The sequence below is a fragment of the Pangasianodon hypophthalmus genome, chromosome 8 (genome assembly GCF_027358585.1).
Source record: "Pangasianodon hypophthalmus isolate fPanHyp1 chromosome 8, fPanHyp1.pri, whole genome shotgun sequence".
Lineage (NCBI taxonomy): Eukaryota > Metazoa > Chordata > Actinopteri > Siluriformes > Pangasiidae > Pangasianodon > Pangasianodon hypophthalmus.
The window spans coordinates 21,228,480-21,250,611 of NC_069717.1; the positions used below are offsets into that span (position 1 = coordinate 21,228,480).

General features: G+C 38.7%; 1 protein-coding gene across 1 annotated transcript; it reads right to left on the minus strand.

Moving 5' to 3' along the window:
* Positions 1 to 111: 111 nt before the first annotated feature.
* On the minus strand, positions 112 to 18,083 carry LOC113533153 (periphilin-1). Its single transcript, XM_026925060.3, has 6 exons — positions 17,754 to 18,083; positions 14,916 to 15,001; positions 10,171 to 10,388; positions 7,929 to 7,981; positions 6,397 to 6,504; positions 112 to 2,456 (listed from the first exon to the last, which is right to left on the minus strand). The coding sequence occupies exons 1-6, from the start codon at positions 17,787 to 17,789 to the stop codon at positions 2,253 to 2,255; spliced, it is 705 nt and encodes a 234-aa protein (XP_026780861.2). The 5' UTR covers positions 17,790 to 18,083; the 3' UTR covers positions 112 to 2,252.
* Between the last annotated feature and the right edge of the window lie 4,049 nt (positions 18,084 to 22,132).

Below are 22,132 nucleotides of genomic sequence, written 5' to 3' on the forward strand. Positions count from 1 at the left end.
ACCTATATGAAACACCAGTTAAGGACAAATAAAGACAAAAGTACATGGTCATTTTTTAGTCCACATTTGAATGTTTTGTTTATTTGATTTTTCAAATTTACAAATTTCAGAACTGCAGCAATGAAATATATGTACACATTTAACATGCCATCAAGCCCCTGCCCACTTTCAACCCACCCATAAAACCTACCCTTGCCCACCCTCAATCCACCTTTCCCACCAAGGGAAGAGAGGGGAGGGGAATAGAATAGAATAGAATAGAATAAAATAAACGCCATCAGGTAAACCCAAAGGGAAAAAAGATTATGTCAAGGGCAGTGATCTTGGAAAAAAATTAAGTGATGAAAGGTTCTCAAGTCTGAAAAAAGACTTGAGAAACTTTGTGTGTCTCCAAATAGAGAAAATGGGCAACAAAAGCCAATAATCATCATAATCAAGATGGAAGAGTAGCATGTTTCCACTGGCGTAAACTAAGATGCCTGGCTAAGAGGGTTACACTATTACGGTGGATTGTGAGGCAGAGGGCATGGCTTAAGGATTTTGTTAAAAATGCTTTAAAAGCATTCAAATATTGACTACCAAAAAACCGTGATGGCAGGGCTGTCCCAAAACATGTGGCAAGGGTTAGCATTAGCTTGATGACCTCTGTCACATAAATGGCCCAGCGCCATATGAATTATTTCAATGCAAATTTGGACTAATTTGACTTTGTTAACCAATGATTTTCTTGATATTCCTGCTACATTAAGGCCCATATATATTCCAAGTGTCCCTCGAGAAAACCTTATGATCATCATTAATTATATTATATTTTACACTGATATAGTCTTCACAATATAAAAATTTGCAAGAAATGACCTCAGTGAGTTCTGCGAAATGTTTCTTTTAAATCAAATCATTGCAAACTGTGGAAATATAACATGTTCACAAGAGTTTGTCTTCATGGTAAAATCCTAGTGGTCAGCCACAAAGCGTAAGAACTGCATTATATGCATACAAGCTTTTTAACATTTATTTAGAAAGAAATGAGAACATTGATAGGTGAAAGGGTTAACTGGAAATGTAGTGAAATGGCAGTATTAACTGAAACTTCATCTACTTTTTTCTTTACAGTAAACTTCTCTTCCCTATTTTGCACACATTTCAAGTATTCTCCATTTATTTTCAATATGTATATGATATTGCCACTTGACTGTTTAGAATAAAGCAAGTGAGTATATTCAAGTCACCAAAGCCTATATCCTGTTGTAAAAAGAATACCATTTCTTGTCAGACAGACCGACAGAGAGACAGCAAAATAGACAGAGTAATTACTATAGGTCACACACATTTCATGTGGAGCCCTAAAAACATCTACCTTTCACAACAAGACTTCTTTTACAGGAGAACTTCATATCATCGAGGTCCAATGTAAATAATTAAGAGGTAATCAATTCTTTGGGAGAAATAAACTATTTTCACTGTAACAGAAAATATACATACAACCCAGTGTATTCAGTTCTGTATAAAACCTCATTAACAGATTTTTTTAATTCTTTAACAATAACTGAGAAAACAAAAATCAGAAAAGCACATACAGCTGGCCATAACCCCCATCTTTATCTGGAAGCTCTCTTTAATTTGACATAATTGCCTGTTAATAAAACCAACTGAACTGGTCCTGAACATTTCTAATAAAACCTTGCAGAAATTGTTTACTGAGGCATTTCACCAACTGCCTCATGACACATATTTTAATATTTAGTGAACAACATTTTAAAAATAGTAGTCAAATCAGAGCAGTTTTGGCATTTAGACCACCTTAGGATGGAGGCTGATTTGTTTGGCAAGCAGATCTTCTTTAATACAGATTTGTCCTTAAAGCTATGGCATTCTAACACCAGCTTTGGAGTGAACAGTGAAAATGCTGCTGCAGTATTTACCACATTTAGCACCTATGATCTTTACACTACCACATGTGTGGTTACAGATTTTCTCCTCATGTTCTCATGTTGATGTTGATGTGAAGAATGCACTATTCCAATGTCACTGCTTTACAAAGTCATCATTCTGTGTTGTACCTAAATTCTCAGACCTTCACTCATGAATGCATTCCCACCGAAAAATTATATTATGGATGTAGTTGATCGTTTTTCTTCAGTGGTTACTGCCTGAAGTTGCAGTATTGCCCCAAAATTTACAGCAAGAGATTCACAACCTTCAGGTCAGTGTGTGTATGTGTGTGTGTGTGTGTGTGTGTCTGTGTCTGTGTGTCAGTGATGCTGGGACTGGGATGGTGTGCCAAGCTCTCTGGAGTCATACTCATGGATAAACTGCTCCATGGCTTCTACACAGCGCAGGCCGATCTCACGCAGGTTCTCCCTCAGCGAAGATTGGATGGGTCTCTCCAGTGATGGATCTTTCGCCACAAGCATTTTTACCACCACACCAAATGTGTCGCAGTCCTGCCGATACACCTGCAGCACACATACACATGCCATATCTTTAGTATTATAAGGTTCTATCTAGGTACTAAGCGGCTTTAAGGTAATGGGGCATCAAAGTTTTGACATTCGAGCTAACAAAACTCTAAGGTACTATAGTCTACATTATACTACAGCACTGTTGGATTCTTGAATCAGAAGGCGTGGATTAATTTTCTATAACAACATGGCTGCGACAGTAGATCCAGCTATAACATAAAGGATAGATTTATACATTAATGTGCTCATTTTAAAGCGGTATCATTTCTTTAGTAACAGTTAATTCACAGGGACTTGTACAGCTGACACTCCACATAATCTAAGCCTAATAATAAATGGGTAAAGAAAATGTGTTGCAGTTTAACAAGGAACAATACATAATCATTGAAATGGTAAAGTGTTCCACAAATAGACACAGAGTCTCCCGTGGCAGTGCTTTGTAACAGTCAGAATGTTTTTCGCCAAGGGAAAGTCTTCAGGACAAAGAAGTTTAAGCTTTCTGGTTTCATGTTAACATGACAAGCTGCATTTTTGTCTTATTAACTTCACGAGAGAGGAAAAAAGAGAGGCTGGTAAAGGAGCGACTGTTTATATCTTCTATAAAATAAGTGATAACAGGAATTAATTGGTCAAGCAGACATTCCACAACGTAAATATATCTATTAAAAAGTGTGACATGTCGTTCATCAGTAAATTAAAAATTGTAATCGCTTGCAAATTGATGTGGTATGTGTGGAATAACACACTTCAGGCCATGCTGTTCTAGGAAAATAATCCACTTCGTGTCAGGCTGTATCCCACCACGGCAGCATGGATTATTTTCCTATAACAGCAAGGCCAATCATGTGCTATTCATTACTGAACATGGCCTACACTTCAAATTTATTTCATCAGAATTCTGAGACAGTTTGAAAGTGAATTTGTGTGACTAATCACACATAGAAACTAATAACCATGTAAGCTCAAGTACTTTTTTTGTCTGGCTGTTTAATAACTAATGAATGGTATTCATTAGCATAATAAGTAGTCCTTGAGAGTAGTCCTTAAGATCTAAAATGCAAGATATTTCACTTTTGAAAATCTCAAGATATTTTACCTTATTTTTTTTTATATTTTAAAGTTGTACTAAAATATATTTAATCATACAATATATGTTTCCCTGAGGGCTGTGGTCATCACTACACATTTTTCCAGGTTTTCATTCAGGGAAAACATCTGTTCTGAACATTTTCCTTCTCTACAGAACTGTTCTGAGCAGGCAGGCTAAGCAGGCAGGCTAAAGATAGCGCTGATTAAACGATTATATACACATGCACACACACACACACACACACACACACGCACACACATATACACTCTTCACCCAATTATCAGTGAGGAACTTTGGGAATCATCACCCTTGAGATGATGAAGAGAAAAGCAGGAGTGTGAAAATGTGCAGAAGACAGAGAAACGCTCAGTGTCCAGTCATAGGGGATTGCGCACACACATTCTCACACACACACACACACACCTCTACTCACAGTCATACACATCCACGCAAATTACTAATTCATAAGCATTACTGAGTGACCTTTTCATACAATTTCACACAACTGACTGCCAACACACACTCTGTCCCAAACCCACACTATATCAAAAATATTTTATATGTCACATTTGTACACTCACCTTACTCACTTTATTAGGAACACCATACTAATACTGGGTAGGACAAACCCCTTGGGAAGGCCTCAGTTCTTAATGGCATACAGGTAGATTCCACAATGTGTTGGAAACATTCCTTTGAAATTCTGGTCCATGTTGACATGATTGCATCACATAATTACTGCAGATTTGTCAGCTGCACAATCATGCTGCGAGTCTTTCATTATATCGCAAATGTGCTCTATCTGGTGACTGGGGAAGCCAGTGAAGTGCACTGAATTCACTGTCATGTTCATGGAACCAGTTAGAGACGACTTGTGTTTTGTGACACAGCACATTATCATGCTGGAAGTAGCCACTATAAAATTGTCTGTGGATTCATGCTATTGACACCAAATTACTGACCCTACCATCTGCATGTTGCAGCAGAAATCAAGATTCATCAGACCAGGCCACGTTTTTTCCAATCTTCAACTGTCCAGTTTTGGTGAGCCTGTGCCCACTGTAGCCTCAGGTTCCTGTTTTGGCTAACAGGATTGGAACCTGATGTGGTGTTCTGCTCTTGCAGCCCAAATGCCTCAAGGTTCAACATGTTGAACTTCGAGTTGCTTTTCTGCTCACCACAGCTGTAAAGAGTTGTTATTGAAGTTACCATAGCCTTCCTGTCACCTTGATCAACAAGGCATTATTGCCTGCAGAACTGCTGCTGCTCACTAGATGTTTTTTGTTCTTCACTCCATTCTGTATAAACTCTAGAAACTGTTGTGTGTGAAAATCCCAGGAGATCAGCAGTTTCTGAAATGCAGCCCGTCTGGTACCAACAACCATGTCATAGTCAAAGACACTAAGATCACATTTTTCCCCATCCTGACTTTTGATGTAAACGTGAACTGAAGCGCTTGACCTGCATCTGCATGATTGTATGCATTGCACTGCTGCCACATGATTGACTGGATGACTGGCATGAATGAGCAGGGGTACAGGTGTTCCTAATAAAATGGACAGGAATTGTATATTGAAATACTGTATATTGTACAGTCAAGATGCACAGCGAATATAAAGAATATAAAGAATGTAATGATTATGACATTCAATTTATGTATGTTTCCTAGTGTGATGAGTGTAATAATCAGTGTTATATAAAAGCATTACACAGCAAGTTACATAAAATAGCACAGAATGGTGCAATCTGCAGTCAGTGTAGATATTTGATTGTACTGTGTGTGTATATGTGTGTGCATGTGTCTTTTGTGGATACCAGGTGCATCTACCAGCTACCAGAACACCTTATAAAAGCACCTCAGCCTGACCTGTGGTATCCAGTAAGAACAGACGGACTGTGTGTGTGTGTGTGTGTGTGTGCGCGTGTGCATGTGTGTGTGAGCATGTTTTTATATCCTAGTGAGGACCACATATCCCCACAATGATAGGAATATATGATTGTTTAAACCTTGTGGGCTGGTCCCCATGATAAAAACTGCCTTTTTTTTTTTTTTTTTACAAAAACATTGCACCTTTTATTTATTTAAAAATAAAAAATAAATAAATAAATACTTTTTAAAAATAATTTAAATGATAAGAAGCAAAAAGGTTTCCTTTTGGTTATTGAGGTTAAGGTTAGGGTTAGATTTAGGTGTAGGCTTAGCATTAATTAGCTGAATTAAATATTAAGTCAGTAGAAGGTCCTCACAAGGATAGTAAGGCAATCGTGTGTGCGTGTATGTGTGTTTGTGTGTGTCTGTGTGTTTGTGTGTGTGTGTATGTGTGTCTGTGGGTGGGTGGGTGGGTGGTTGGATGGGTGCGTGTGTTTGTGCGAAGCGGCTGCATCTACCTGCTACGACACCAATTCAAAACAGCACCTACTGTCGGCCTTGTGGTAACCATAGAGATTGGAAGACAGAGGGAGAAAGAGAGGCAGTGTGTGTGTGTGTGTGTGTTTCTGTGTGTTTCTGTGTGTGTCTGTGTGTGTGTAGTGTAATTTTCATTCTGCTGTCTGAGTCATAGCCCCGTGTGCTCTGCTTGCTGTTCACCAGAGCAAAATAAAAAAGTCTTGGTGCAGGATTGACTAGCAGGAGTGAAATGCTTTCACTCATGAAGGCAGTTCTTTGCCTTGCCTGCTACTGTTACATGATAATAAAAGGGAATTTTAAAAGATTTTTTTATACGTACATTTTTACAATAACGCTATTTGGTCTTCACAATCCCTCTCATTATCTGCCTCAATCTCAATCTCCTTCTACATGTGCATCTACAAACACGCACACACACACACACACACACACTTTACCTCCTCTATCTCCTCTCTCTTTCTCTGGATGGCTCGACTTCTGGCAGCTGCACGTGTTATAGAGGACAGAGACTCCCTGCCACTACTGATCTGCTCTTCCTGATTGACCTGAGGAAAAAAGAGAGCACAAATTTGCCAAAATATAGGAAGAATTTTATTAATTTGAGAACTTGAAATACAAAAATTGAGTAAAATTGTGCACACACATTATGATTTTGTGACCTCGATTTAGCATTCCGTGCACACAAGATAAAACAGATTCCCTTTCTGGCCTCTCCAGGACTCTGTACCATGGTGATATAAGAGATGACTACATTCTTTTCAAAGTGCATGTCTGTTACAGACATTTGGAGAGATGCTTGCAGTCACTGGCAAAGGCTTGCTTGAAACAAGCAAAGCAAAGCTATCTGAATGTCCTTCTATAAAATTATGTGACCTCAACGGCACCCTGAAATCAGCAGAGGACTGTGATTGGGCAGTGATTATTTTTTCATTATGGCATGGTTCTGCACTGTTTATATTATACTGAAATGTGATTACAATAATTTAATAACATTTAGAGAAATGCAATGACGGGATTGACATTTAGTTTTGGCTCATTTGAGGAAGCACACAGTTGAATAGCTGACAACGTTATATTTCAAGGTGGGTTGCATTATATTCTGGCATGAATTCAGCTTTTCAAAAAAAAACACTAATGAAAGTTTTACATTTTATTTCTGGTGTGTTTTACATAGGTCAGTGAGGAAAACAATCCTCTGTGCATATTGAAATTCACTTTGTTCTACAATAATGATTGTATTTTATTCCTGTGTCATGGATTCCTCTCTACAGTGTAGAACCCCTGACCCAGCACTGACGCTGTGTTACTTTTGGAAGAATAAAACCTAAAAAATTATAGTGACCTATCAAGCACCATGAAAAGATACTACTACAGATAAAGATGCTACTGCTACCAAACTTAATATATGTGGTGCCATGATATAAGCAAACTGCCCTGTCACAGACAGTGGATGTCATTATAATACCAGGAAAAGATATTTTAAGCCACTGGCTGCAAGGGCTATATTAGTGCTTGGGTTTGACAGATGAAAAAACATTGAGTATATTATACCACATTTCAACTAAGGGGTCATTCAGGTCATGATTAGCACAATATCTGTATATTGTGAAAAAACTTTTTGAACATTTAAAGTATATTACAAATAGAGAACATTTATAAAACAAAACACATGTTTCCATATTATATTGAACCCACAATCCTTTGTGCATCTGGCTGTCACATTATACAAAGTATGTGCATTGCACAACCATCAGACATCATTTCTGATTTCAGGCAGCTACGTGTATTAATTAATTTTCCCATGCAAAAGGCTATGTAACTGTTTCGTCAGATCTGAAGCTCATTAAGGTGAATGTTGATCTCTGATGCCAGTGTCTCCCTGTGCGATACAATTAGGAGAGAGTCAAAGTCTCACCTCAGGGTTTTGTTTTTTTTTTCAAATGAAAGAAGACATTTTGTGGTCACTTACTGTAAATGATAGGGCAGGCCTCTCAGAAGCCACTGAAGATGACCGGGAGCGTTCTGTGAAAAAAAAAAGAAAAATAAGTGAAGCACAGTTGATATTTACTGTCATTGGTGAAATCGCAGTCAAATCAAATCTTCTTATTCTTTTTATTGAGGTATTTATTACATTCACGTTCACAGCATTTTAAAAAAACATATCCATATGCTAGTATAATAGATCAGGGTCTAAGAACACCAACTTTTCACCAAGCTGAATCCCTGTTAGAGAGGAGTTAGTAGAGAAAGAAAAAAGCAAGGGACATTTTAAGTAATTTAGTGCTCATGTTCATGTTTGGTGAAAAGTTAGGTCTTCAGTTTTTGTTTAAAGACAGAGTCAGTGTATTCGGAGAGCCAGGGGAAGTTCATTCGGCCACCTGGGTCCCTACACAGAAAAGAATCTTTCTTGCTACATCTTTGGTCTCAGTTGAAATATGCTTCCTAAATGTACACGGTATTATGCGGTCTTTCCTTTGATCAGGGCCTCAATTAAAATGGTGTGAAAGAAATAACTAAGGCTTCTTTAAGAGGATCTGCAGGGTGCGATGTGGAGAATTTGCCTCGCAACATTTGAATGCTTGGACTGCTTGATATATACTGGCTCTCTGCCTAGATGCTTAAATTCTCTCTCTTTCACTTTTTTTTCTTTCGCTCTCGCTCTCACCCTCTCACACAAAAACACCTTCATTTCTCTCCCACTCACATACACAAAACATTTGAGCTCATCCTCTCTCACACTGTCACTCTTTAACACACACACACACACACACACACACACACACACACACATACACACACACATATATATACTGTACATATAAAAATAGCACAAAGACAATGACTCATGCTCATCTCTGCATATCTCACAGGCACAATGAGCAAACAAGTGAAAGAGAGAGGAACCTATATGAAAGGTTCAGATCAAATCAGTCTATGCCATTTTCACACACATTCTAGATACAGAAATGGCTCTCTGATACACACTCCAGCCTGTGCAAACAGGTAGATAGGCAGATATAATATGCATTTTCATGTCATTTCAAATTGGTCATATCCTTCTCTGAGCAAACATCCAATCATTTACAAGAATATATTTATCGATGTACTAAGCTCAGTCGAAAGACTGCAGAGCAATAAGATAATTCTCTGGATACATTTTTGCTGAAGAGCTGTTCACCAGTTCAACAATTCATCGAGCTGTTTACTTCTCCAGTGATGCAGCTGTGGTTGATGAGTGCATAATGATGAGCACTGAGAAAAACAGCTAGGCAAGGAGCAGGTGGTTGCTCTTGGTAGTAATAATGTGCTAACACTACCACCTAGTGTATACAGTGAGTTACAAGACAGTAGCAGGCACTTTTACATTATGCATATACAGTATATCTGCATAGATGCAATGTTTGCACTTTGTAGTAGTGTAGTGCACTGCACTACTAATTACTTTATGCTGAATTGTACATCTGCACAGTTCTGTTGATCTGTATATAGACCAGCTCTTATGATCTATATACAGGTGTATAATATTGTCTTAATTATGCTATACTCATTTTATAGTATTGTATTATATGCATCAGTTGTATGATCATGCAGCACTTCCTATCTGGGATCAATAAGGTGTTTTGTTAGTCATGGATGAAAAATATATACGGTAGGGAAATAAACCTATAGCCATGCTAATTTTTAGAATTGCTAGCATGAGACCATGTTTAATTGCATGTTTAAATGGATAACAACTGTCACTCTTTTTTTTTTTCAATTTCACACAGGAGCATTGTTTCCAGTTTACAGTAAAAACTCACACACACATTACCCAACACACATTTGTTTTTGTAAATGAAATAGGTTTATAGTATATAAGGTATATACACTCACTGACCACTTTATCAGGATCACATCGGGCTCCAATCTAGTCAGCCAAGAACAGGAATCTGAGGCTATATATTAGACACAGGCTCAGCAAAACTACACAGATTGAAAAAACATCACCTGGTCTTTTTCCTCTGACTTTTCTCATCAACAAAGCATGGCTCATTGGGCAATTACATGAATGAACAGGTGTACAGGTGTTCCTAGTAAAGTGGTTGTGAGTGTATACAAGGTATACAAGGTACTTACTGCATGTACACCCCAACCCCGCCCCCCCCCTCCCGACACACACACACACACACACACACACACACACACACACACACACACACACTGTGATATACCTGGTGTGCTGAATGCCTTTTTGTCCTGCACTGGAGTGGAAGTGCTCTTCTCTGACCTCTTTTCCAAGGGCTGGCTTGACGAATGCACATTTTTGCGTCTCACCACCGTACTCGGGCTCCGAGATCTAGACGGAAGCCGGAGATTGGAGCCTCTCTGGAACCTGTGGCCAAAACTGGGTCGCCGGGAGAAGTAGTCCTCTCTGGGCCTGTAATAGTAGCTGTAGGAGAAGAGAAGTTATATGAAAAGCTGCATTATTAAATAATTATAAATAATTGAAAAATATATAGACAAGAATATCATTTGCATTTCCTACTGTTCTTATAAACTGTTCTTATTTTGGAGAACCCATGAGCACTTCAAGATAATCAGAATTCTTGGACACGTGTGTACAAATATATGCGTATAGAAAATGAAAATTTGGTAAATTTCACTGTCTAGACTGGGAAATCCTTTGCTGCAGAAAACTAAAGAAATGTTACCAGGAGAGAAACAGATGTGATTATATGTTGTAGGGTGTCTAGCGCAAACTTTGTGTATACTAACTCTGTGCACTATTATTAGGAGAGTTCTGCTTCTCTGGATAATTTGTACTGCTGAACTAGTAGAAAGATTTTGCTTTGTCAGGAGAAAAGACAGCAGTTTTCTCATATATTAGGATGTGCAATCATTATGAACTAGCTTACAAATTATTATTATTCTTCTAATAATAATATTTACTGTTTTACATACATATTTACTTTTTTATAACATTTTTTGGGTAACCATTCAGTGGAGTAGTTTGATATACTGTATTATCTGCATAAATATCACCATCTTCTTGAATGCTGCTGACTTCATGACCTCCATGAGTTTTATAATGTTCTCTATGGCATTTTGGTTGCAAATGATTTAACCACATAAAGTTTATTGCTATAGGACACTTTATTCCTATGTGGTTTTATTATTATTACTATTTTTGGGGGGGTTTTTGAAAGCTTTTGGTGCAATATTTGAAAACATTAAATGTTCTATTTCCAAACTAACAGATAAACTTGGTTTTTATAAGATTCTGTCTGCTAGCCAATCATCATCCAAATAGACAGCCTTGGCCAATCAACGTCTGTGTTATATTTACAATCTGACACATGAAGCTTGAGTATGACAAGCTGGAAGAGAAAGTAGTTTTTTGCTGTAGTTGTATATTAGCATGCTTCCTGAAAGTAATAAAAAATGAAGTGTATAACACAGTTACAGAACAGGTCTACTGTACTCACTGATTTTCCAATGTCTAAACGTTCTGGCACATTAGAAAGTCTTCAGTGCATCAGAAACTTAATATTGTGACTAATATCAGGTAAAATTAGGCATTAAATTTTAGTGATATTGGAGCTTCATAAAACTGAACTTTCCAGTGTAACTGGGATTGAAGGTCAGCTAGTGTAATACATGTTTGTATGGTTGTGCAGAGAAAAGTATTGTATGTTCTAATACATCTTCATATTGTCAAATGTTTTGCAATTAAATTTCAAGGTAAAATATCTTGTTTAGGAACAAAAGTGAAATATCTTGCATTGCAGATCTTAGAGAATACATTGAGAAAAAAAAGTTATTGAAAACCATAAATGATCATAATTTTGAGCCTCCTAATAGGCTCAAAATGTCTTCTTCTACTGAGTGTATTACTATTTATTAGTTATTTTATGAGATCAGGATATTGCTTAATAAGAAAAAGCCAGATAGAAACTTAAGAACTTACAGAATAATACGTTTCTGTTTGTGTTTGACCACTGTTTAAAAATTTTCTTTCTAATTGTCTAAGAATTTCAATTATATGTTCATTTGAAGTAATCTGCAAGTGTACGTCTTGTTGACTTGTAAATGCAAATTACTGGGTTTTTGCTAGCTTTTGATGTTCCATATCTCAAAAGGGCTCTTCACCCAAACAGAACTAATAGTAATGTCATGACTTCTTCTTCTTCTTGTGCTGCAGTTTGTTACCTTATTTGCCTTTATCCAAAACAACTTACATGTACTGGATGTATATAGTTGAGCAGGCAAGGGTTTAGAGCAAACACATATAAACCTTTGGCTCATCTGCTGTTTTTAATTTGAAAAAGAAAGAAGAAGAAAGAAGACAGCTCTTTTAGAGTATCTTTTGTACTTTCCAGCATACTCTGATATTAAAATGTGGAGCTCCTACACAAAACATGTCAAGGTTGGCAGGTCTGATACAGTTTTGTTGTTTTGTTTGTTTGTTTGTTTGTTTGTTTGATTGATTTAAATTTTCCATCTCACCCCTTACCCATGCCCCCTTGCAATTCATGCCCAAAGTTTGAATACTTCTGGTTTGGAAACTTCCTCAAGTCCCCAGCAGTGACACAACAGAAGCCCTGGGATTTCAACACACACCAATACACTAGTACAGAACCTTAAATACTGATGCCCCACAGCCCAAACAAGGCAGAATATTATTGTTAACCTTACAAAATAGTATACTTTCATGAGCATAAATGCACAGTAATTCTGCTTATACCCATTTAAAATTCTGATTTTTATTGTTTATTCTTCTCTCCTCGTTTTACTTTTTGCATGGAATGAAAAGAGACTGGCTTACTTTTAAAAGTGCCCTTTTATACCTATTTTGTGCCTGGTGCATAATTCCAGCTCATGTGTACTAAGAGACAGGTATTAACGAAAAGAAAAAAAGAACGTTTGTAATCAAGCAGATATAAATAGGCTAGAGATATAAATAATTCCAGTTTCAACTGAAGGTTTCACAAGACATCCTGTGTTTCCACTTAATCTAGTTGCGTTGACTGTTGTCAAAGCCAGTGAGACTTGAAACTCCTCTGCACTGATGTCACAACTGGTTGGGTATCATGGTTCTTAATTTAATTGTAAATTAAGAACCTTGCAAATTCTTTATTGGATCTTAGTCTCAGAAGCTCAGCTTAACTGGCTTATACTCCACTAACCCACATCAGGTACTAAAATGAATCATCACTAAAATGAAATCACAAGACACCAGACAAGTACCCTTTCTGCTTGGTGTTTGTTTACTCATTTTGCACACAGAAATTTTCTGATGTAGATGAATCTTGTCTACAATTGATCGCTTAAACTCTGCCACACTATTTTGAATATGGACTGGCTGAAAGCTGCAGAGATGGCTTGAATGCAGCGTCAATTTCAGTTGAACAAATCTGAACTGGCTATTGTTCAACAACGGCCAAAAATCTGAATAGTTGTACACTAATGAGCTATAACATTAAAACCAATGACAGGCGAATAACATTGATTATCTCATTACAATGGCACCTGTCAAAGGATGGGATATATTAGGCAGCAAGTGAACAGTCACTTCTCGAAGTTGATGTGTTGGAAGCAAGAAAAATGAGCAAGCGTAAGGATCTGAGCATCTTTGATTTGGGCCAAATTGTAGCTAGACAACTGGGTCAGAGCAACTCCCAAATGGCAGGTCTTGTGGGGTGTTCCCGGTATTCAGTGGGTAGGGCTTACCAAAAGTGGTCCGAGGAAGGACAACCGGTGAACCGGCGACACCAAGGCTCACTGATGAAAGTGGGGAGCAAAAGTTAACCCACCTGAGCATGTGAGCATTAGAACTGGACCATGGAGCAATGGTAGAAGGTGACCTGGAGTGATGAGTCACGTTTTCTTTTTGCTCAGGAATGGTTTAAGGAACATGAGAAAGAGTTAAAAGTGTTGACTTGGCCTCCAAATTCCACAGATCTCAATCCAATCAAGCATCTGTGGGATGTGCTGGACAAGTCCGATCCATGGAGACCCCACCTCGCAACTTACAGGACTTAAAGGATCTGCTGCTAACGTCTTGGTACCAGATACCACAGCACACCTTCAGAGGTCTTATAGAGTAAATGCCTCGATGGGTCAGAACTGTTTTGGTGGCACAAGGGGGAGCTACACAATATTAGGCAGGTGGTCTTAATGTTATGGCTGATCGGTGTATCAGCTACTTAGTGACAGATCTCATGGTACATAGGTTCAGGCAAATTTGGTGTACAGCAGAAGACTAACAGAGAAAATCTGTTGTTCTGTGGGGAGGCATACCTTCAGAGTGTACTACCATGAAAAGATTTCACATTCTATCAGATAGACAGAAAAGGATTTTATGTTTTAACACATACCTAATTATTATCATCCAAAATTAACCTAAACATTTAAACATGGAAAGGTATTTTCTCCAGAATTCACCACAAGCTGTAACAGAAGCTAATAAAAGTATATTTTATGCAACAGTACATATTAAAGTATCTTATTAGTATAATATTGTCACATCCATATCCATCACTGATCCAGGAGCCACTATAACTCTACATCCGTTTCCAATCTGGACATCACATCGTTCCCACTCACCTGATTATTGGCTGCACCTGTGGCCTGTTTCACTCTCATTTGTTCAATGTATTTAAACAGTTCATTCACCTCTGTTCTGAGGTTTTACAACTTTCCTGGGCATTTCTGAACAGTTTTTAACATTTGCTTTTGCCCTACATTTGTGAGATTGATTGCCTTTAGATGTTCTCTTTACCTGATCATATGGATTTAAATAAAAGGCTTGCATTTACTACCTTCTGACAATTATAAAGTATACTATTAAAATATATATGAAATACTCCATAAAGCTTAATGTACATAAATGCCTAAGTACATCCATTCTATTGATGGCCTATAGCTTAATAGCTATAGCTTATACTGAATTTGTGCTATTCAGTGTATGACTTACCGAGCACACTGGTATCTCCCTCGAGAAAATGGCCGAGTGAATCGTGTGGGACTCCTCCTCACTCTGTTAATGGATCTTTTCTTATCCTAAAAAAACATTTGCACACAGTTATAGGAAGATTAATCAAACAGTCCACCAAATACTAAAATGATGTAATATAATTGGGTCTGTAAACGATGTAATATAATTTGGCCATAATACAAATATTAGGTCTATGAAACATGGGTAAGTAAAGATTAAAACATGATGTTAAAGATTAAAACGTGCTGTTATTGGAATATAATCAATCATAGTATATGGTGTGATGCATATACTATGATTATTTTCCAATGACAGCACTTCCTGAAGTGTTTTCTTCCCCTTATACCTCAGCAAGACATGTACTGTTTATTCATTTATATTCATTTATACATTTAATGTTGCAGTTCCTATTATCAATTACATTATAGCAGCTATAAACTCTTCATCAGCTTCTGTTTTTTCTCTCTTGAAGTTAATAAGACAAAAATTGCAGCTTCTCATGCTACCAAGAAACTGCAGTCTTCTGTCCTGAAGACTTCCTTGTGACAGCAAACTTAAAGTTACAGCTTTTCCTCTGACTGATACAAAGTGCTAACACTGGATACTCCATCCAAAAATGCTAAATAATCATCTCTATTGTTGGATTGTGTAGGTGGTGCAATTCAACAAAACACCTACAGAAATGTTCATCTGGAATGGCTAAGAATGCTGACTGTGCACCATGCATCTCTTGCCTGACATCAGTGCCTGACCTCACTAGTGCACTTGTGGCTGAATGGGCAAATCCCCACAGCCATGCTCCAAAATCTAGTGAAAAGCCTTCCCAGAAGAGTGGAGGTTATTATATCAGAAAAAGGGGGAATAAATCTCGAATGGGATGTTCAAAAAGCATATATCGGTATGACTGGTCAGGTGTCCACATACTTTTGGCCACATAGTGTATTGCACCTGGTCTCAAACTGGGCAGTATAGTGGCTCAGTGGGTAGCATTGCTGCTACCTGGGTTACCACTGTCCTGGGCTCAAGCCTGAGCTCGGGTTACTGTCTGCAATTAGTTTCACATGTTCTCCCTGTGTTTGCATGGGTTTCCTCTGTTCTCCGGTTTTGTCCCACCTCCCAAAATCATGCCTGTAGGTGGACTGGCTACTTGGTGTGAATGTGTGCACGGTGCCCTGTGATGGAATGGTGTCCAATCCGGGGTGTATTCCTGCCTCAGACCCACTGTTCCCAGGATAGACTCTGGATTCTGGACCACAACCCTGACCAGGACAAATCAGTTACTGAAGATAAATGTAAATAAATGTAAATAAATAAATGTCTCAACGTTTGGCTTAAAAGAGACCTATCAGACTACACACAGTAAAATGTCATGTAAAGCTAAATATAGGCTTATGATTCAATACAGGAAATACCTTGATGTTTATCAGAAATACCACCTGTTTCTGAGAGGTGAAATCAGTTAGCTGTGTGTTGCCACAGTCCCGGAAGAAAGAAGGGGAAGGCATCTGTTAAGAGTTTCATATTGGCCATGACCCAAATAAATAAATAAATAATGTTATTAATTAATAAAGAAATAGTGTGGGGGGAGGATTTCAAACCTCACTGCAAGAAAATGCAAAACAAATCCAGAGAGCAAAAAGTATGACTTGGGATATTTTCATAAGTGGGGGGCACAGTGGTTTAGTGGTTAGCGTGCTTGCCTCAACACCTCCGTGTTTGAATCCCACCTCGGCCCTGTGTGTACGGCGCTTGCATATTCTCCCCGTGCTTTGGGGGTTTCCTCCGGGTACTCCAGATTCCACCTCCGTTTCCTCTGGGTACTTCGGTTTCCTCCCCAAGCTCAAAGACATGTGACATAGGCTGATTGACATTTCCAAATTGTCCATAGTGTGTGAATGTGTGTGTGAAGGTATGTGCCCTGCAATGGGTTGGCACTCCATCCAGGGTGTGTCCCGAGTTCCCTGGAATAGGCTCCAGCAACCCGGTGTAGGATAAGTGGCATGGAAAATGGATGGATGGATCATTTCATAACTAGAGTAAGACAGAATTCGGGTTGAATTTTAAAAATAGTAGAAGAGTGGTGTTTTTTCTGATGTATGTTTTTTTTTTTCTCTCATTTTTAAGTTATTTAGCCTAATTTCAGTATAGCCTCGGACTAAATGAAGCACTTCTAAGTGTTACTTTCACTGACAAAATGTAGCAAATCAGTGTTAAGGCTGCAGCAGCATATCCAACCTGATATAAATAGACGATGATTCCCCTGGAGACGTTACTGTAGAATAATGGAGACTTCTATTCTGCGCCAGTTCCTTTCCTACTTTCACTTTCACTTTGAACAGCCTTTCTGAACAGAAATTCGCAATGGGATTTGTTTCCTGATGTTTGACGAGTCAGGAATACCAATGCCACTTCCTAACATTAAAACAGTAGCTAAAGGAATGAGTGAGAAGTTGTTGTTGTTGTTTTTTTGTAGTAGTAGTAGTAGTTGTTGTTGTTTGTTTGTTTGTTTGTTTGTTTGTTTGTTTATACTCAGCTTCCGCTTGGGGCTCTGCGTACTGTTTTGCCCCAGTCATTGAAACATCAGTACACACTACTGCTTATAGACTCACAACATCTTCAGGAGCATTGTCTCAGAAAAATCAATAAAAAATAATAATAATAATAATAATAATTTTTGCAAAACACACAGACCGGCTCATTTTTATTAGTAATTCGTGTATTGCATTTTAACTCTGCATATCTTTGAATAAGGTCTGCAGCTTTTTTAAGCACAACAGCTCAGAAAACAAGCTAGAAGGCAGTGTGTAAGATACATACCACTTTATGAGTGTTTGAGGATCTCGTTGTTTCCATCCTGTCTGTTCTGTCTACTGTCAAATGCTGTCGCTCACAAGCCGTGCAGTTTTCGAGACGATCAGGAAGTGTGAACAACTCCTTTGGGCTCGTCTCGGAGACTGTTCAGAATTTAAAAGGGTGGATTATTACATGACTGAGCCACTTCTACTTTCTCTTTCGGTTCTGAGTTTGTTTTTTCCACACACCGGCCCGGATTACATTCCTTGGAGCGGTGTCCTAAAGTTCACCGTTTAACAGATCTTCAATGCGGAAGATCTCGACGTGTGTGTGCGTGTGTGCGCGCGCGCGCGCGTGTGTGTGTGTCAGAGTGTGTGTGTGTGTGTGTGTGTGTGGTTGTTTGTATGTGCATGTGTGTCAGAGTGTGTGTGTGTGTGGGGGGGGGGGCAGAGTGTATGTGCGTGTGTGTTTGTGTGTGTGCATGTGTGTGGCAGATTGTGTGTGTGTGTACATGTGTGTGTCAGAGTGTGTGTGTGTGTGTGTTTAGCACAGTGTGTGTGTTTGTGTGCGTGTGTGTGTCAGATTTTGTGTGTGTGTGTGTGTTTGTGTGTCAGAGTGTCTGTGTATGTGTGTCAGTGTGTGTGCGTGTGTGTGTGTGGCAGAGTGTATGTGCGTGTGTGTTTGTGTGTGCATGTGTGTGGCAGAGTGTGTGTGTGTGTGTATTTGTGTGTGTGCATGTGTGTGTCAGAGTGTGTGTGTGAGTGTGTGTGTGTAGCACAGTGTGTTTGTTTGTGTGCGTGTGTGTGTCAGATTTTGTGTGTGTCAGTGTGTGTGCGTGTGTGTGTGTGTGGCAGAGTGTATGTGCGTGTGTGTTTGTGTGTGCATGTGTGTGGCAGAGTGTGTGTGTGTGTGTATTTGTGTGTGTGCATGTGTGTGTCAGAGTGTGTGTGTGAGTGTGTGTGTGTAGCACAGTGTGTTTGTTTGTGTGCGTGTGTGTGTGTCAGATTTTGTGTGTGTGTGTGTGTTTGTGTGGCAGAGTGTATGTGTATGTGTGTTTGTCTGTGTGTGTGTGTGTGTGTGTCAGAGGGTGTCTGTCATACGTTAAATCCTACAGAGTAGTTATGCTATAACTCAGTTTTTGCTTTGAACTAGTCTCAGTCTTGGAAAACAGGAGCAAAAAGACATGGCGATAAACTTCCATCGTTGTATTGACCCAAACAATAAAAATTCTTAGTGCATGCCATAAAACGCACACACACACACACACACACACACATGCATACACACACACTGGATCATCATGTCATATAACATCAAGTGTATCCATCTACATCCTGCAGGATTACAAACCACGCCCCAAGTACGTCCGCTATTACAAGTTACACCCACAACAAATGCGTAAAACACAGGGTTAGGGTTAAGTTTAGAGTTGGGGGGGGTGTGAGCATGGGAATGTTGTGTAGTGGGCATGGGAATGTTGTGTAGTGTTTTTGATAGTAGGCGTTCCTTGTAATGGGCGTAATACTTGTGGTTTGTACTCGTGGTTTGCAGGATTCAGACAGACCCTTCTCCCTAACATGACATATGGAGTGAAACGAAATTAGGATCTTTGCCACTGGGTGGCACTAATGCCTCACTTTTATAGGATGAAACTTTGTACAACAGACTTTTTGCTGTTTAAGAAGTGTTGAAGATAATTTAGAAGCTTTAAAATTAGACACAGCCTCAGTCTTTAAGTCTAGGCTCGAAACCTGTTTGATTAGTTAAGCATTTTGGTAAATAGCTTTTCTCTTAGGTAAAGGTGCAGATCTGGGGGTTCATAAACTGGGATGTTTTGATGTTGTCCTATGCTACCTTCTGGCTATCCCGTTTATTTATGCTGTCATAGCTAGATCTGGTTTTGCAGCTCGCTTTTATGTTAAGCACATACCTAATAATCTGTTCTCTCTCTCTCTGATAGGCTGTACATGTAGGCCTACTCCATGTTCTACCTGATGTGATGCCGGTGTTGTGCCCTTTGGCATTTGACGGCAGGAGATGCAAAATAGGACACAACACCTGTTCCAGGTCCTGAAACGCTTTAACTGCTGTGGCTTCTCTTGCTCTCTAGACCTGCCTGATTCACCATGATGAAACGTTCTGCACTTGTGGCTCACCCACATAGATACCCTAAAGATTTCCACATCCCAAAAACCAGTTTATACCCAAGATTTACTCTTTCATCTCACCTGCATGCTGTAGACTTGTACCTAATAATTATTGCTGTTCTCACTGTGATGGTCATACTGAACTTCATTTAATACTGTGGAGTAAAGGGGCAGTCTGTTAAAATATTTCCAATTTTTCTCAATTGTTTACACACTAACATTGGAACTTGAGACACAATGACCAAAACCTGAAACTGATGTAGCTTATCCTATACCAATTCTGCACAAATACAAACACATTTCCTGCATCTCACTCATTTTGCAATTCTAAACCACACTTTTTGCAAAACACTACATGCAAATCTCTACATTTGGCACAATCGTCTTTGATCAATTCTCTTGTGTTCGCATGGAAAACACTGCCAATCAGAACGCTAAACTCAAACCACCAGTTACACCATTGACTCCTCACACAGCCAAACACCTGTTAACATTCAATTAGCAATAATTCCTTTAGCCATAAAAGGGTAAAATGTGAGCAATGTTTTGGAGAGTAATGGATGCCAACTTTGCAGAGAGAGGTAGAGCAAGTCGGAAAAAGAAGGAGGATGGGCAAAAGGAGGACCAAGATGACAACCTATAAGCAATTTCTAATGAGATTCGGGCCACTTTGGTTGACCATGTGGTCAGTCATGCTCTGATGATGAGGGAGGCAGCGCTGAAAGTCCAGTCAAAATTGAGTTTCTCTGTGGTTTCAATCATCCAGACTTTATGCACTACAATTGTAGTACTGCATATCAACCCAGTACTCAATGAATACTGCTGAATACTATAAATCATTGCAAGTGGATACTCGAAAGCCTGTACTTTAAACAGAAAATATGTTCCGATGTATGTTTGTAATTGGGAATCGTCATGTGAACATCAATACTGTGTTCACATTTTCAAAACCCTTCACACTGATAGTACGACAGCAGTCTGTGTGGTCAGAACTGTGTATGACTTTTCATTATTTTGACACCAATAGTCATAAAAAAGTTGAATAACCTTTGCTTTCAAAATTCATGAATTCTTTACTCACTCAAACTCAACTTCCAACAAAACTCTGTGTATCTACAGCTCAATTTTCACATGTTTACATACTAAATTTAATACATGATAAATTTATACATTTAAAATTTTATATCTGGAATTTATATATTTCTATAAAGCTGCTTTGTGACAATGTCCATTGTTAGTGCTATACAAATAAAATTGAGCCGAACTGTCTTCAAAACTAATCAATATAAGTTCAAATCCAATGTGGTATTTTTATAACAAAAATAATTTACATAATTACAGTATTTTATAGCATTATACATGTACATTTTACAGAACTGAAAGACCACCATGTTGTAGATCTGACACCTCACTAGGAGACTAAAATAGTCAGTATGGTCAGAGTGAAAAATGCAATAACACTAAAGCAAATACAAACTTACATCATAGAAGATTAAGGTATATCCCAAAATATTGACTAGGTGAGTTTGGCAACACTCGACCATGTCCTATAGTGAATCCACCTATGAATGAAGCAAGTCTATAGGGAGCTATTCAAGAGGAACTCAGAAAGAGTCAAAGAATTGCACCATGACTACGTGCAAGCAAGTTCTATGCATTCCAGTACTGTAACTGATCACATCCAATCAGCACTGTAGACACATTGCTGATTGCTGACACAATACTTCACGAATGCTTTAGGTTTATTTCTGATAATGCTGTGTTGTCTGTTTCAGTGAATTCTTGAGCTAGATGCAGCTGCAGTTCCCCATGTATTCATAGATGAAGTGGGTTTCAACCTCTACAATACTACCCATCTCCTCACTTTCCTGGACACACTACACAATATCCTCATTCCAGTTTCCGCCCTGTTTTGCAGCTATTTCATCGACACCCCCCACCCAAACCCCTCCCCCTGCCGTGTTTTTCCGTTCTTTATCCTCCATTTCTCAACTCTACTGAGGAGTTTTTTCAGATTGGCATTGGTAGGTATATGAATGCAGTCCACATGACTGCATACCCCTTCTACAAGCAGTGGTGGAAGCATGTGGTGATAGCTGCTGAAGCATAAGCATATCAGGGCTGGAGTCATCATGCCAGGAGGTATGGTAGGTATATGAACGCAATCCACATGGCTGCATACCCCTTTCTACAAGCAATGGTGGAAGCATGTGGTGATAGCTGCTGAAGCATATCAGGCCTGGAGTCATCATGCCA

Excerpts from the sequence above, each read along its gene's own strand:
- LOC113533153 (XM_026925060.3), bottom strand. The coding sequence starts at position 17,789 with ATGGAAACAACGAGATCCTCAAACACTCATAAAGTG. Across the intron at positions 10,389-14,915 it reads GGGAGATACCAGTGTGCTCG|CTACTATTACAGGCCCAGAG; the intron begins GTAAGTCATACA and ends CTTCTCCTACAG. Across the intron at positions 7,982-10,170 it reads AAAGGCATTCAGCACACCAG|AACGCTCCCGGTCATCTTCA; the intron begins GTATATCACAGT and ends TTTTTTTCACAG.